This window comes from Salvelinus alpinus, chromosome 1, assembly GCF_045679555.1.
Source record: "Salvelinus alpinus chromosome 1, SLU_Salpinus.1, whole genome shotgun sequence".
NCBI classification, from domain to species: Eukaryota; Metazoa; Chordata; class Actinopteri; order Salmoniformes; family Salmonidae; genus Salvelinus; species Salvelinus alpinus.
The window spans coordinates 18,160,824-18,177,316 of record NC_092086.1 but is presented as its reverse complement, the minus strand read 5'-3'; the positions used below and the strand labels follow the sequence as shown (position 1 = coordinate 18,177,316).

At 48.2% G+C, this 16,493-nt stretch overlaps 1 protein-coding gene across 1 annotated transcript in view; it reads left to right on the top strand.

Moving 5' to 3' along the window:
- The window catches only part of LOC139570881 (protein sidekick-2-like), a 524,727-nt gene that overhangs the window by 495,086 nt on the left and 13,148 nt on the right, over positions 1-16,493 (top strand). Inside the window, exons 38-43 of the mRNA XM_071393181.1 lie at positions 320-457; positions 4,390-4,551; positions 9,065-9,190; positions 9,375-9,539; positions 9,799-9,939; positions 13,060-13,204. Coding sequence (XP_071249282.1) covers positions 320-457; positions 4,390-4,551; positions 9,065-9,190; positions 9,375-9,539; positions 9,799-9,939; positions 13,060-13,204 — 877 coding nt within the window. The remainder of the gene's footprint in view (positions 1-319; positions 458-4,389; positions 4,552-9,064; positions 9,191-9,374; positions 9,540-9,798; positions 9,940-13,059; positions 13,205-16,493) is intronic.

The following is a 16,493-nucleotide window of genomic DNA, read 5'->3' as shown; positions in this document are numbered from 1 at the left end:
GCGCCAGCCTAAGTGTCCTTCCTTAACTCTCTCTTAACTCTCTCTCTCTCTCTCTCTCTCTCTCTCTCTCTCTCTCTCTCTCTCTCTCTCTCTCTCTCTCTCTCTCTCTCTCTCTCTCTCTCTCTCTCTCTCTCTCTCTCTCTCTCTCTCTCTCTCTCTCTCTCTCTCTCTCTCTCTCTCTCTCTCTCTCTCTCTCTCTCTCTCTCTCTCTCTCTCTCTCTCTCTCTCTCTCTCTCTCTCTCTCTCTCTCCTGTTTCTCTCTTTCCCTCTCTATCTCCTCCCCTCTCTCCCCCCCCCCCCCCCTCATCCTCCTCTCCAGCCCCCAGTAGACCCAGCTTCCTCCACTTCAGTGAGCTGACCACCACGTCAGTCAACATGTCGTGGGGGGAGCCAGGCCAGGCCAACGGCATCATCGAGGGCTACCGTCTGGTCTACGAGCCCTGCACACCTGTTGATGGTGAGACACACACACACCTGTTGATGGTGAGACACACACACACCTGTTGATGGTGAGACACACACACACCTGTTGATGGTGAGACACACACACACCTGTTGATGGTGAGACACACACACACACACCCGTTGATGGTGAGACACACACACACACCTGTTGATGGTGAGACACACACACACACACACACCTGTTGATGGTGAGACACACACACACACCTGTTGATGGTGAGACACACACACCTGTTGATGGTGAGACACACACACCTGTTGATGGTGAGACACACACACACATGAGTGTTGATAGTGAGAAAACACACACACACACACACATGAACTTATGTACACACACACACAGACACACACACACAGACACACGGTCTCATGGATGGTGAGACACAAACACACACACACACAAGTGTTGATAGTGAGAAAACACACACACACACACACATGAACTTATGTACACACACACACACAGACACACACACACACACACACACAGACACACAGGCTCATGGATGGTGAGAAGCACACACACACACACGCACGCAAACATGCACACACAGACAAACAAACACACACAAACACAAACACACACTCACACACCCATGGGCGGTGAGAACCTCTGGAGGCTGGAAGGCTGGAAGGCTGTTAGTTACTTAGTTATGCCTTTAAACTACACAGATAGCTAGATAGTTTACTATCAGTCCGTGAGATGATTTACAGTCATAGGCTAGCATCAGCGCCGCCATGGTCTTAGATTGGTGTCCTAATCTGTTACAGCTGGGTAGGTCTATGCCGACCCTGTGGCCACATGCAGTAAGCTTGTTTACAACTTCCTCTCTCTCCTGTTGAGAGAGAACCCAGCTAATAGCTGGTATGTGTGGTTGGGTCTCCAGATTCCTTAGTAATTAGGAACAGACAGGGGTGGGGGTTTGGGAATGGGAGGTAGAGAACCTCTGTGGTCCCAGGCCTGTTGGCCACTAATGGCTTCTATCTGGCCCCTAGAGCCATGTGGGGGAGAAAGAGGCACAGCACGGTCTGGGATGGTGGAGGAACATGTCTCTCTATCTGGAGGGGTGCAGTGATAGGTCACATCTGTTTATTAGGGACACTCACCCTTATTTACCATGAACTGTCAGTATGGAGGTGGAAAGGTGCTACCATGAACTGTCAGCAGGGAGGTGGAAAGGTGCTACCATGAACTGTCAGCAGGGAGGTGGAAAGGTGCTACCATGAACTGTCAGCAGGGAGGTGGAAAGGTGCTACCATGAACTGTCAGCAGGGAGGTGGAAAGGTGCTACCATGAACTGTCAGTAGGGAGGTGGAAAGGTGCTACCATGAACTGTCAGCAGGGAGGTGGAAAGGTGCTACCATGAACTGTCAGTAGGGAGGTGGAAAGGTGCTACCATGAACTGTCAGCAGGGAGGTGGAAAGGTGCTACCATGAACTGTCAGCAGGGAGGTGGAAAGGTGCTACCATGAACTGTCAGCAGGGAGGTGGAAAGGTGCTACCATGAACTGTCAGCAGGGAGGTGGAAAGGTGCTACCATGAACTGTCAGCAGGGAGGTGGAAAGGTGCTACCATGAACTGTCAGTAGGAAGGTGGAAAGGTGTTACCATGAACTGTCAGCAGGGAGGTGGAAAGGTGCTACCATGAACTGTCAGTAGGGAGGTGGAAAGGTGCTACCATGAACTGTCAGCAGGGAGGTGGAAAGGTGCTACCATGAACTGTCAGTAGGGAGGTGGAAAGGTGCTACCATGAACTGTCAGCAGGGAGGTGGAAAGGTGCTACCATGAACTGTCAGTAGGGAGGTGGAAAGGTGCTACCATGAACTGTCAGCAGGGAGGTGGAAAGGTGCTACCATGAACTGTCAGCAGGGAGGTGGAAAGGTGCTACCATGAACTGTCAGCAGGGAGGTGGAAAGGTGCTACCATGAACTGTCAGCAGGGAGGTGGAAAGGTGCTACCATGAACTGTCAGCAGGGAGGTGGAAAGGTGCTACCATGAACTGTCAGTAGGAAGGTGGAAAGGTGTTACCATGAACTGTCAGCAGGGAGGTGGAAAGGTGCTACCATGAACTGTCAGCAGGGAGGTGGAAAGGTGCTACCATGAACTGTCAGCAGGGAGGTGGAAAGGTGCTACCATGAACTGGAAAAGTGTGATATGTAGGTTAGGTGTCCATGTGTTAGTGTGTTTTGTGTGTCCTTGAGTGTGTGCAAAAGTCTGCTTGTCTGTCCATGTATAGTGGTGTGTAGCCCAGTGCATTCAGAAAGTATTCAGACCCTTTGACTTTTTCCACATTTGTTACGTTACAGCCTTATTCTAAAATGGATTAAATCGTTTATTTTTTCACTCATCAATCTACACACAATACCCCATAATGACAAATCAAAAACTGATTTTAGAAATTTTTGTAAATATATTGAAAATAAACAACTGAAATATCACATTTACATAAGAATTCAGAGCCTTTACACAGTACTTTGTTGAAGCACCTTTGGCAGCGATTACAGCCTCGAGTCTGCTTAGGTATGATGCTACCAGCTTGGCACACCTGTATTTGGGGAGTTTCTCTCATTCTTCTCTGCAGATCCTCTCAAGCTCTGTCTGGTTGGATGGGGAGCATCGCTACGCAGCTATTTTCACATGTCCAGAGATGTTCGATTGGGTTCAAGTCCGGGCTCTGGCTTGGCCACTCAAGGACATTCAGAGACTTGTCCCGAAGCCACTCCTGCGTTGTCTTGGCTGTGTGCTTAGGGTCATTGTCCTGTTGGAAGGTGAGCCTTCGCCCCAGCCTGAGGTCGTGAGCGCTCTGAAACAGGTTTTCATCAAGGATCTCTCTGTACTTGCTCCGTTCATCTTTACCTCGATCCTGACTAGTCTCCCAGTCACTGCCACTGAAAAACCTCCCCACAGCATGATGCTGCCACCACCATGCTTCACTGTAGGGATGGCGCCAGGTTTCATCTAGATGTGACTCTTGGCATTCAGGCAAATCTTGGTTTCATCAGACCAGAGAATCTTGTTCCTCATGGTCTAAGAGTCTTTAGGTGCCTTCTGGCAAACTCCAAGCAGGCTGTCGTGTGCCTTTTACTGAGGAATGGCTTCTGTCTGGCCACTCTGGAGTGCTGCAGAGATGGTTGTCCTTCTGGAAGGTTCTCCCATCTCCACAAAGGAACTCTGGAGCTCTGTCAGAGTGACCGTCGGGTTTTTGGTCACCTCCCTGACCAAGGCCCTTCTCCCCCGATTGCTCAGTTTGCCTGGGCGGCCAGTTCTAGACAGAGTCTCGGTGGTTCCAAACTTCTTCCATTTAAGAATAATGGAGGCAACTGTGTTCTGGGGGACCTTCAATGCTGCAGAAATGTTTTGGTACCCTTCCCCAGATCCCTGACTTGACCCAATCCTGTCTCTGAGCTGTACAGGACACATCCTTTGACCTCATGGCTTGGTTTTTGCTCTGACATGCACTGTCCACTGTGGAACCTTTATATAGACAGGTGTGTGCCTTTCCAAATCATGTCCAATCAATTGAATTTACCACAGGTGGACTCCAATCAAGTTGTAGGAACATTTCAAGGATGATCAATGGAAACAGGATGCACCTGAGCTCAGTTTCGAGTCTCATAGTAAAGGGTCTGAATACTTATGAAAATAAGGTATTTCAGTATTTTTTATGAATTTGCAAAAATGTCTGAACTTGTTTCGCTTTGTCATTATAGGGTATTGTGTGTAGATTGCTGAGGATTCTTTTTTTATTTAATACATTTTAGAAAAAGGCTATAACGTTAAAAAAAAATTGAAAAATTCAAGGGGTCTGAATACTTTCCGAAGACACTATATATTCAGTGTATGTTGTGTAGCTTGTAGCCTCCAGTATCTCGAGCCTGTATCTCTATACTGACTCCTCTGTCTCCTCTCCGCTCCACTCCAGGTGTTAGTAAGATAGTCACAGTGGACGTGAAGGGCAGCACCCCCCTGTGGATGAAGATTAAGGACCTGGCTGACGGGGTGACCTATAACTTCCGGATCCGGGCCAAGACACTCACCTACGGGCCGGAGGTGGAGGCTAACATCACTACCGGACCAGGAGAAGGTATGTAACACAGTATCTCTGGTCCAGCTAACATCACTACCGGACCAGGGGAAGGTGTGTAACACAGTATCTCTGGTCCAGCTAACATCACTACCGGACCAGGAGAAGGTGTGTAACACAGTATCTCTGGTCCAGCTAACATCACTACCGGACCAGGAGAAGGTATGTAACACAGTATCTCTGGTCCAGCTAACATCACTACCGGACCAGGAGAAGGTGTGTAACACAGTATCTCTGGTCCAGCTAACATCACTACCGGACCAGGGGAAGGTATGTAACACAGTATCTCTGGTCCAGCTAACATCACTACCGGACCAGGGGAAGGTGTGTAACACAGTATCTCTGGTCCAGCTGACATCACTACCGGACCAGGAGAAGGTATGTAACACAGTACCTCTGGTCCAGCTAACATCATTACCGGACCAGGGGAAGGTATGTAACACAGTATCTCTGGTCCAGCTAACATCACTACCGGACCAGGAGAAGGTGTGTAACACAGTATCTCTGGTCCAGCTAACATCACTACCGGACCAGGGGAAGGTGTGTAACACAGTATCTCTGGTCCAGCTAACATCACTACCGGACCAGGAGAAGGTATGTAACACAGTATCTCTGGTCCAGCTAACATCACTACCGGACCAGGAGAAGGTGTGTAACACAGTATCTCTGGTCCAGCTAACATCACTACCGGACCAGGGGAAGGTATGTAACACAGTATCTCTGGTCCAGCTAACATCACTACCGGACCAGGGGAAGGTATGTAACACAGTATCTCTGGTCCAGCTAACATCACTACCGGACCAGGGGAAGGTATGTAACACAGTATCTCTGGTCCAGCTAACATCACTACCGGACCAGGAGAAGGTGTGTAACACAGTATCTCTGGTCCAGCTAACATCACTACCGGACCAGGGGAAGGTATGTAACACAGTATCTCTGGTCCAGCTGACATCACTACCGGACCAGGAGAAGGTGTGTAACACAGTATCTCTGGTCCAGCTAACATCACTACCGACCAGGAGAAGGTATGTAACACAGAACCTCTGGTCCAGCTGACATCACTACCGGACCAGGGGAAGGTATGTAACACAGTATCTCTGGTCCAGCTAACATCACTACCGGACCAGGGGAAGGTGTGTAACACAGTATCTCTGGTCCAGCTGACATCATTACCGGACCAGGAGAAGGTGTGTAACACAGTATCTCTGGTCCAGCTAACATCACTACTGGACCAGGAGAAGGTATGTAACACAGTATCTCTGGTCCAGCTAACATCACTACCGGACCAGGGGAAGGTATGTAACACAGTACCTCTGGTCCAGCTAACATCACTACCGGACCAGGGGAAGGTATGTAACACAGTACCTCTGGTCCAGCTAACATCACTACCGGACCAGGGGAAGGTATGTAACACAGTATCTCTGGTCCAGCTAACATCACTACCGGACCAGGAGAAGGTGTGTAACACAGTATCTCTGGTCCAGCTAACATCACTACCGGACCAGGAGAAGGTGTGTAACACAGTATCTCTGGTCCAGCTAACATCACTACCGGACCAGGAGAAGGTATGTAACACAGTATCTCTGGTCCAGCTAACATCACTACCGGACCAGGAGAAGGTGTGTAACACAGTATCTCTGGTCCAGCTGACATCACTACCGGACCAGGAGAAGGTGTGTAACACAGTATCTCTGGTCCAGCTAACATCACTACCGGACCAGGGGAAGGTATGTAACACAGTATCTCTGGTCCAGCTAACATCACTACCGGACCAGGAGAAGGTATGTAACACAGTATCTCTGGTCCAGCTAACATCACTACCGGACCAGGAGAAGGTATGTAACACAGTATCTCTGGTCCAGCTAACATCACTACCGGACCAGGAGAAGGTATGTAACACAGTATCTCTGGTCCAGCTAACATCACTACCGGACCAGGAGAAGGTATGTAACACAGTATCTCTGGTCCAGCTAACATCACTACCGGACCAGGAGAAGGTATGTAACACAGTATCTCTGGTCCAGCTAACATCACTACCGGACCAGGAGAAGGTGTGTAACACAGTATCTCTGGTCCAGCTAACATCACTACCGGACCAGGAGAAGGTGTGTAACACAGTATCTCTGGTCCAGCTAACATCACTACCGGACCAGGGGAAGGTATGTAACACAGTATCTCTGGTCCAGCTAACATCACTACCGGACCAGGAGAAGGTATGTAACACAGTATCTCTGGTCCAGCTAACATCACTACCGGACCAGGAGAAGGTATGTAACACAGTATCTCTGGTCCAGCTAACATCACTACCGGACCAGGGGAAGGTGTGTAACACAGTATCTCTGGTCCAGCTAACATCACTACCGGACCAGGAGAAGGTGTGTAACACAGTATCTCTGGTCCAGCTAACATCACTACCGGACCAGGAGAAGGTGTGTAACACAGTATCTCTGGTCCAGCTAACATCACTACCGGACCAGGAGAAGGTATGTAACACAGTATCTCTGGTCCAGCTAACATCACTACCGGACCAGGGGAAGGTGTGTAACACAGTATCTCTGGTCCAGCTAACATCACTACCGGACCAGGGGAAGGTATGTAACACAGTATCTCTGGTCCAGCTAACATCACTACCGGACCAGGGGAAGGTATGTAACACAGTATCTCTGGTCCAGCTAACATCACTACCGGACCAGGGGAAGGTATGTAACACAGTATCTCTGGTCCAGCTAACATCACTACCGGACCAGGAGAAGGTGTGTAACACAGTATCTCTGGTCCAGCTAACATCACTACCGGACCAGGGGAAGGTATGTAACACAGTATCTCTGGTCCAGCTAACATCACTACCGGACCAGGGGAAGGTGTGTAACACAGTATCTCTGGTCCAGCTAACATCACTACCGGACCAGGGGAAGGTGTGTAACACAGTATCTCTGGTCCAGCTAACATCACTACCGGACCAGGAGAAGGTGTGTAACACAGTATCTCTGGTCCAGCTAACATCACTACCGGACCAGGGGAAGGTATGTAACACAGTATCTCTGGTCCAGCTAACATCACTACCGGACCAGGAGAAGGTATGTAACACAGTATCTCTGGTCCAGCTAACATCACTACCGGACCAGGAGAAGGTGTGTAACACAGTATCTCTGGTCCAGCTAACATCACTACCGGACCAGGGGAAGGTATGTAACACAGTATCTCTGGTCCAGCTAACATCACTACCGGACCAGGGGAAGGTATGTAACACAGTATCTCTGGTCCAGCTAACATCACTACCGGACCAGGGGAAGGTATGTAACACAGTATCTCTGGTCCAGCTAACATCACTACCGACCAGGAGAAGGTATGTAACACAGTATCTCTGGTCCAGCTGACATCACTACCGGACCAGGAGAAGGTATGTAACACAGTATCTCTGGTCCAGCTAACATCACTACCGACCAGGGGAAGGTGTGTAACACAGTATCTCTGGTCCAGCTAACATCACTACCGGACCAGGAGAAGGTGTGTAACACAGTATCTCTGGTCCAGCTAACATCACTACCGGACCAGGGGAAGGTATGTAACACAGTATCTCTGGTCCAGCTAACATCACTACCGGACCAGGGGAAGGTGTGTAACACAGTATCTCTGGTCCAGCTAACATCACTACCGGACCAGGGGAAGGTATGTAACACAGTATCTCTGGTCCAGCTAACATCACTACCGGACCAGGAGAAGGTGTGTAACACAGTATCTCTGGTCCAGCTAACATCACTACCGGACCAGGGGAAGGTGTGTAACACAGTATCTCTGGTCCAGCTAACATCACTACCGGACCAGGAGAAGGTGTGTAACACAGTATCTCTGGTCCAGCTAACATCACTACCGGACCAGGGGAAGGTATGTAACACAGTATCTCTGGTCCAGCTAACATCACTACTGGACCAGGAGAAGGTGTGTAACACAGTACCTCTGGTCCAGCTAACATCACTACCGGACCAGGAGAAGGTGTGTAACACAGTATCTCTGGTCCAGCTAACATCACTACCGGACCAGGAGAAGGTGTGTAACACAGTATCTCTGGTCCAGCTAACATCACTACCGAACCAGGGGAAGGTAGCCTAGCTGGTCATAGGTCGTGTTCAGTAGGGAACACTGTAGCGAGATGTTTTGCAACAGAAAATGAAGATCTGTGTTCTTATTGTACAAGTTCTGCTAGTACCTCCCTGTTTAAAAAAGTTTCAAAATGTTTTCTCCCAACTTCTGGCTTTGTCAGTGCTCTGTTTGTCGTATTACAGTATGTACATATCCTGTCCTGCTCCCCTCCTCTCCCCTTCCCTCCTCTCCTCTCCCTACCCATCCTCTTCTATCCCCACTCCACCCCTCCTCTCCCCTTCCCTTCCCTCCTCTCCTCTCCCTACCATCCCCTTTCCTCCCCTCTCCACCCCTCCCCACTCCTCCCATCCTCTCCCCTCCCCTCCCATCCCATCCCATCCTCTCCCCTCCTCTCCCCACCCCTCCACTCCAGGAGCCCCAGGCCCTCCAGGTGAACCCTTTATCTCCCGGTACGGCACGGCCCTCACCCTACACTGGACCAGTGGAGACCCAGGCCGAGCTCCCATTACACGCTACGTCATTGAGGCCAGGCCCTCTGGTGAGTCCAAGGGGTATTAGTCCTTAGGCTTGCCTGGTGCAACTGAACCAATGGAACCAATGGAACCAGTTGGAACCAGTGGAACCAATGGAACCAGTTAGAATAGTGTGAAAGTGCAAAACCCACCCATCTGGGACTCCAGGCAGGCTCAATCAAACACTCTGTATGTCCTGCTCCCCTCTAGATGAAGGACTGTGGGATATCCTCATCAAAGACATTCCAAAGGAAGTGACATCATACACACTGAACCTGGACATGCTGAGAGAAGGGGTTACTTATGACTTCCGGGTCATTGGGGTCAACGACTACGGCTATGGCTCCCCCAGTGCTCCTTCCCCCTCTATCTCTGGTTAGTTATGCCTGCTCAGTTATAATACATGTCTGAATATTACAACATACATATGGATGCCAGACCTGGATTGAGCCTATTCCAGGACTAAAAACTATTTTAACCAGTGGAATTTCTATTTTACTTACTTTTTAACTCTGTACTTGTCTTCATCTAGGTCCGGGAAACCAGCCCATACAGTATAGGTTTAGTTAGTGACTTGTTCTTCCTCTTGGTACAGATGTCTGTTATCTAGCTCTCTTGTGACTCTCATCTCCAGCCCAGAAAGTGTCTCCCTTCTATGAAGAGTGGTGGTTCCTGGTGGTCATCGCTCTGGTGGGCCTAATCTTCATCCTCCTCCTGGTCTTCATCCTCATCATCAGGGGCCAGAGTAAGAAGTACACCAAGAAGGCTGACTCAGGTAGACAGCACAGAGAACTGCTCCATATATAACTGTCCTCTCTGATTCGTGTTTCTTTCAACTCTTTGTTCCATTCCCAACATTCCATTCCCAATGTTCCATTCCCAACATTCCATTCCCAATATTCCATTCCCAACATTCCATTCCCAATATGCCATTCCCAACATTCCATTCCCAACATTGCATTCCCAACATTCCATTCCCAACGTTCCATTCCCAATGTTCCATTCCCAACATTCCATTCCCAATATTCCATTCCCAATCTTCCATTCCCAATCTTCCATTCCCAACTGTAACGGCGTTCCTCTCTCTCTTCATACGAAGAGGAGGAGTAGTGATTGAACCAAGGCGCAGCGGGTTGTGATGACATATTTATTTACAGAAAAGACGAAAACACGAACTTGACTATAAACTAACAAAACAACAAAACGGAGTAGACAAACCTGGACATGCGAACTTACATAAAACGCAGAACTCACGAACAGGAAAATGACTACACAAAAGACCGAACTTACAAACAAACCGAACAGTCCCGTATGGTGCGACAAACACTGACACAGGAGACAACCACCCACAACGAACACTGTGAAACAACCTACCTAAATATGACTCTCAATTAGAGGAACGCCAAACACCTGCCTCTAATTGAGAGCCATACCAGGCAACCCTTAAACCAACATAGAAACAGACAACATAGAATGCCCACCCAAACTCACGTCCTGACCAACTAACACATACAACAAACTAACAAAAATAAGTCAGGAACGTGACACCAACATTCCATTCCCAATATTCTATTCCCAACATTGCATTCCCAATATTCCATTCCCAACATTCCATTCCCAACATTCCATTCCCAATATTCCATTCCCAACATTCCATGCCCAATGTTCCATTCCCAACATTCCATTCCCAATATTCTATTCCCAACATTGCATTCCCAACATTCCATTCCCAGCATTCCATTCCCAACATTCCATTCCCAACATTCCATTCCCAGCATTCCATTCCCAACATTCCATTCCCAACATTCCATTCCCAAGTTATTGATACTTTTGAGGGGCGGTTTCCCGGACACTGATTAAGACTAGTCCTGGACAACAAAAAATATGTTTCGATGGAGATTCCCCATTGATCTATCTTTTCAGTCCAGGACTAGTGTTAATCTGTTTCTGAGAAGCCCGTAAGGAGAATAGCCCAGAGCCATCAGTCGTGACCATTGTAATATGACCATTGTAATATAAGACCAAGCTAAAAGCACTATCAAATTCAATTATAGCCCATTTAACAGTAACAGTTGTCACAAAGTGCCTTACATAAGCACAGGTAGACAGGAGAATGAGAGACGAGAGACCATTATTGTCCCCTGTTTAGAAAGAATGTGTATCGATCTGCCAGTGTGAGTGTCCAGGGTTTGTTCTGATGTTTAAGCCAATAGTCATTCAGTCAGTACACTGTGTGTGACTTCTGTCCCTAACCCCACGGTGCCAGACTGACGCTCTGCTGAGTCATCCCAGGTTACATCACTGTTGGACTCTGGCATCATGGGTTCACTGCCACTGCTCCTCCTCTGCATTTTTTGTGGGAACACTGATGGCCAAATCCAGTAAAATAATCACTGGATAACGACCTGTTAGAACACAGGGATGGAGAGAAAGAGAGGTGGAGAGGAACAGGAGAGAGGAAGGGAAGTAGAGACAGAGAGGATGAGAAACAGGAGAGAGGAAGGAGTGGACGAGAGGTCAAGCCTGCCGTGATCTCACACCATTACCTTTTAACGCCCCGTTAGTGTTTAGTGTGGTGTTGAGAGTGGTCCTATAGTGTCCAGGGGTCAGTCAATAGGGCTTTGGCTGGTCCAGGAGAGACAAGGACAGTGTTTGTCTGGGACACAAAGAGCCCCTTTTAGAGCCAGCTACCCCCCAGCCACCCCCGGCAACACAGCCGTTTTGTACCACACAAGTTGTTTGTTTTACTGTGGTCCAAACTCACCACCAGGACCAGGCACCAGCATGGTGAGTCACTAACCAGCCAGGAGGAAGAGAGAGGAGAGGTCACTGCCCCCTAAACCCTGCCTCTACACCTCAACTGTTCTGCCTGCGGCTAGGGAACCCTGACCTGTTCACCGGACGTGCTACCTGACCCAGACTTGCTGTTTTCAACTCTCTAGAGACAGCAGGAGCGGTAGAGATACTCTGAATGATCGGCTATGAAAAGCCAACTGACATTTACTCCTGAGGTGCTGACTTGCTGCACCCTCGACAACCCCTGTGATTATTATTATTTGACCATGCTGGTCATTTATGAACATTTGAACATCTTGGCCATGTTCTGTTATAATCTCCACCCGGCACAGCCAGAAGAGGACTGGCCACCCCTCATAGCCTACTTCCTCTCTAGGTTTCTTCCCTAGGTTCCTGCCTTTCTAGGGAGTTTTTCGTAGCCACCGTGCTTCTACACCTGCATTGCTTGCTGTTTGGGGTTTTAGGCTGGGTTTCTGTACAGCACTTTGTGACATCAGCTGATGTTAGAAGGGCTTTATAAATACATTTGATTGAATTTGATTGATTTATACTGTGTATGAGGGTATATATTTGGGCATGTGGTTTAGTTGGATCAGGGCCTGGCACCTCAGTATAGTCTCTAACACTAAAGGTTTTATAGTGATACTGCTGATTAACCTTAGTGATAAATCATTGATGGTGTTGATGTGAGCCATGACCAGCCTCTACCGATGTGAGAGCTCTGGGGCGATGGTCATGTAGGCCTTCTGGGCACAGGGACTATGGTGGTCTGCTTGAAACATGTATGTATTATAGACTGGGTCAGGGAGAGGTTGAAAATGTCAGTGAAGACACTTGCCAGTTGGTCAGCGCATGCTCTGAGTCTGCGTCCTGGTAAACTGTCTGGCCCTGCGTCCTTGTGAATGTTAACCTGTTAAAAGGTCTTACTCACATTGGCTATGGAGAGTGTGATCACACAGTCGTCTGGAACAGCTGGTGCTCCCATGCATGGTTCAGTGTTGCTTGCCTCGAAGCGAGCATAGAAGGCATTTAGCTGGTGTGTGTGCCCTACCCCTACAATGGACTAACCTTCTCCCAGTGTCATCTTACCCCCACCTAGGGAACCACAGTAACAGCACCTCCCTGCCCCTGTCCCATGGGGAGATGGTCAGGCTGGACGAGGGCCGTTTCCCCGCCCTGGAACTCAACAACAGACGCCTGTCAGTCAAGAACTCCTTCTGCCGCAAGAACGGCATCTACACACGGTCAGTAACACACATACACATGCGCACACACACACACACACACACACACACACACACACACACACACACACACACACACACACACACACACACACACACACACACACACACACACACACACACACACACACACACACACACACACACACACACACACACACACACACACACACAGATGATTTCTGCATGACGTCTATTTGTTGTTGTATTCTACTCTCTTCTAAAGCTCAAATAGTTCTAAAGCATTATGCTGATTCACAGTAAACCATCTATTCTGAGGGTCATGTTTCACAGTAAACCATCTATTCTGAGGGTCATGTTTCACAGTAAACCATCTATTCTGAGGGTCATGTTTCACAGTAAACCATCTATTCTGAGGGTCATGATTCACAGTAAACCATCTATTCTGAGGGTCATGTTTCACAGTAAACCATCTATTCTGAGGGTCATGTTTCACAGTAAGCCATCTATTCTGAGGGTCATGTTTCACAGTAAACCATCTATTCTGAGGGTCATGTTTCACAGTAAACCATCTATTCTGAGGGTCATGTTTCATAGTAAACCATCTATTCTGAGGGTCATGTTTCACAGGTAACCATCTATTCTGAGGGTCATGTTTCACAGTAAACCATCTATTCTGAGGGTCATGTAATATTTTATTTAACTAGGCAAGTCAGTTAAGAACAAAATCATATTTACAATGACGGCCTAGGAATAGTGGGTTAACTGCCTTGTTCATGGACAGAACGACAGATTTTTACCTTATCATCTTGGGGATTTGATCTTGCAACCTTTCAGTTACTGGCCCAACACTCTAACTACTAGGCTACCAAACGGCCCTATGTTTCACAATAAACCATCTATTCTGAGGGTCATGGCTGAGATTAAACCATCTATTCTGAGGCTGAGTCATGGCTAAGATTAGGCTCACATTCTGAGGGGTCATGGCTAAGATTAGGCTCACATTCTGAGGGGTCATGGCTGAGATAATAGCTCTCATTCTGAGGGGTCATGGCTGAGATAATAGCTCTCATTCTGAGGGGTCATGGCTGAGATAATAGCTCTCATTCTGAGGGGTCATGGCTGAGATAATAGCTCTCATTCTGAGGGGGCATGGCTGAGATAATAGCTCTCATTCTGAGGGGTCATGGCTGAGATAATAGCTCTCATTCTGAGGTGTCATGGCTGAGATAATAGCTCTCATTCTGAGGTGTCATGGCTGAGATTAAAGCTCACATGCTCATTGCATACTTATTGATTAGGAAGAAGATTATTCAGGAGATCAACTGTAGTTGAAACATGCCTCTTTATCTTCAGACAATAACAACCACAGGATGGATGGAGTGATGGATTAGCTGTTATACAGTCTGATGAACCAATTATACATACAACATCAGCTCCATCATGGGTTATGTTCTGTTGTTCTTTTTCTCTCTGATCTGTGTAGAAGGACTGAGATGTCTGTATTGAAGCACATGCAGGGAGAGAGGAGGGGAGGAAGGAGAGGGGTTAAGGCAGGGGGAGAGAGGAAGGGAGGAAGGAGAGGGGGTAGGGCAGCAATAGGTGGAGGAAGGAGAGGGGGTAAGGCAGGGGCAGAGAGGAGGGAGGTAAGGCAGGGGGAGAGAGGAGGAAGGAGAGGGAGGTAAGGCAGGGGGAGAGAGGAGGAAGGAGAGGGGGTAAGGCAGGGGGAGAGAGGAGGAAGGAGAGGGGGTAAGGCAGGGGGAGAGAGGAGGAAGGAGAGGGAGGTAAGGCAGGGGGAGAGAGGAGGAAGGAGAGGGAGGTAAGGCAGGGGGAGAGAGGAGGAAGGAGAGGGAGGTAAGGCAGGGGGAGAGAGGAGGCAGGAGAGGGAGGTAAGGCAGGGGGAGAGAGGAGGAAGGAGAGGGAGGTAAGGCAGGGGGAGAGAGGAGGCAGGAGAGGTGGGAGACAGATCACCAGACACAAACCCCTTTAAAGATTATCCTCATGGGAGACTTCTCTCTCTGTTGATTAGGTCTGAACTCAATGAATAGACAGATAGATCCAGGGCCTTTGGGTTGCTTTTCATGGCCAATGACTGGGGTAACTAACCGTGTTCACTGTTCACATATTACAACATTATTTCAGGAGTGCAGGTCGAGGAAAATGACCCCTTCCTTCTAGGGGCCCCTCAGTCTTCAAGAACATAAAGTAAAGCAGAAAAACATCTGTTAGGTCATTGATTTTCTCCACCGTAATGTATGTTCTGTTGAAGACCAGGATGAGGTCTGAGATGTTTACTGTAGTCTGTTCTGTTGAAGACCAGGTGAGATCTGAGATGTTTACTGTAGTCTGTTCTGTTGAAGGCCAGGATGAGGTCTGAGATGTTTACTGTAGTCTGTTCTGTTGAAGGCCAGGATGAGGTCTGATATGTTTACTGTAGTCTGTTCTGTTGAAGACCAGGATGAGGTCTGAGATGTTTACTGTAGTCTGTTCTGCTGAAGACCAGGATGAGATCTGAGATGTTTACTGTAGTCTGATCTGCTGAAGACCAGGATGAGGTCTGAGATGTTTACTGTAGTCTGTTCTGTTGAAGGCCAGGATGAGGTCTGTGATGTTTACTGTAGTCTGTTCTGTTGAAGGCCAGGATGAGGTCTGAGATGTTTACTGTAGTCTGTTCTGTTGAAGGCCAGGATGAGGTCTGAGATGTTTACTGTAGTCTGTTCTGTTGAAGGCCAGGATGAGGTCTGAGATGTTTACTGTAGTCTGTTCTGTTGAAGGCCAGGATGAGGTCTGTGATGTTTACTGTAGTCTGTTCTGTTGAAGGCCAGGATGAGGTCTGTGATGTTTACTGTAGTCTGTTCTGTTGAAGGCCAGGATGAGGTCTGAGATGTTTACTGTAGTCTGTTCTGTTGAAGGCCAGGATGAGGTCTGTGATGTTTACTGTAGTCTGTTCTGTTGAAGGCCAGGATGAGGTCTGAGATGTTTACTGTAGTCTGTTCTGTTGAAGGCCAGGATGAGGTCTGAGATGTTTACTGTAGTCTGTTCTGTTGAAGACCAGGTGAGATCTGAGATGTTTACTGTAGTCTGTTCTGTTGAAGACCAGGATGAGGTCTGATATGTTTACTGTAGTCTGTTCTGTTGAAGGCCAGGATGAGGTCTGAGATGTTTACTGTAGTCTGTTCTGTTGAAGGCCAGGATGAGGTCTGATATGTTTACTGTAGTCTGTTCTGTTGAAGGCCAGGATGAGGTCTGAGATGTTTACTGTAGTCTGTTCTGTTGAAGACCAGGATGAGGTCTGAGATGTTTACTGTAGTCTGTTCTGTTGAAGGCC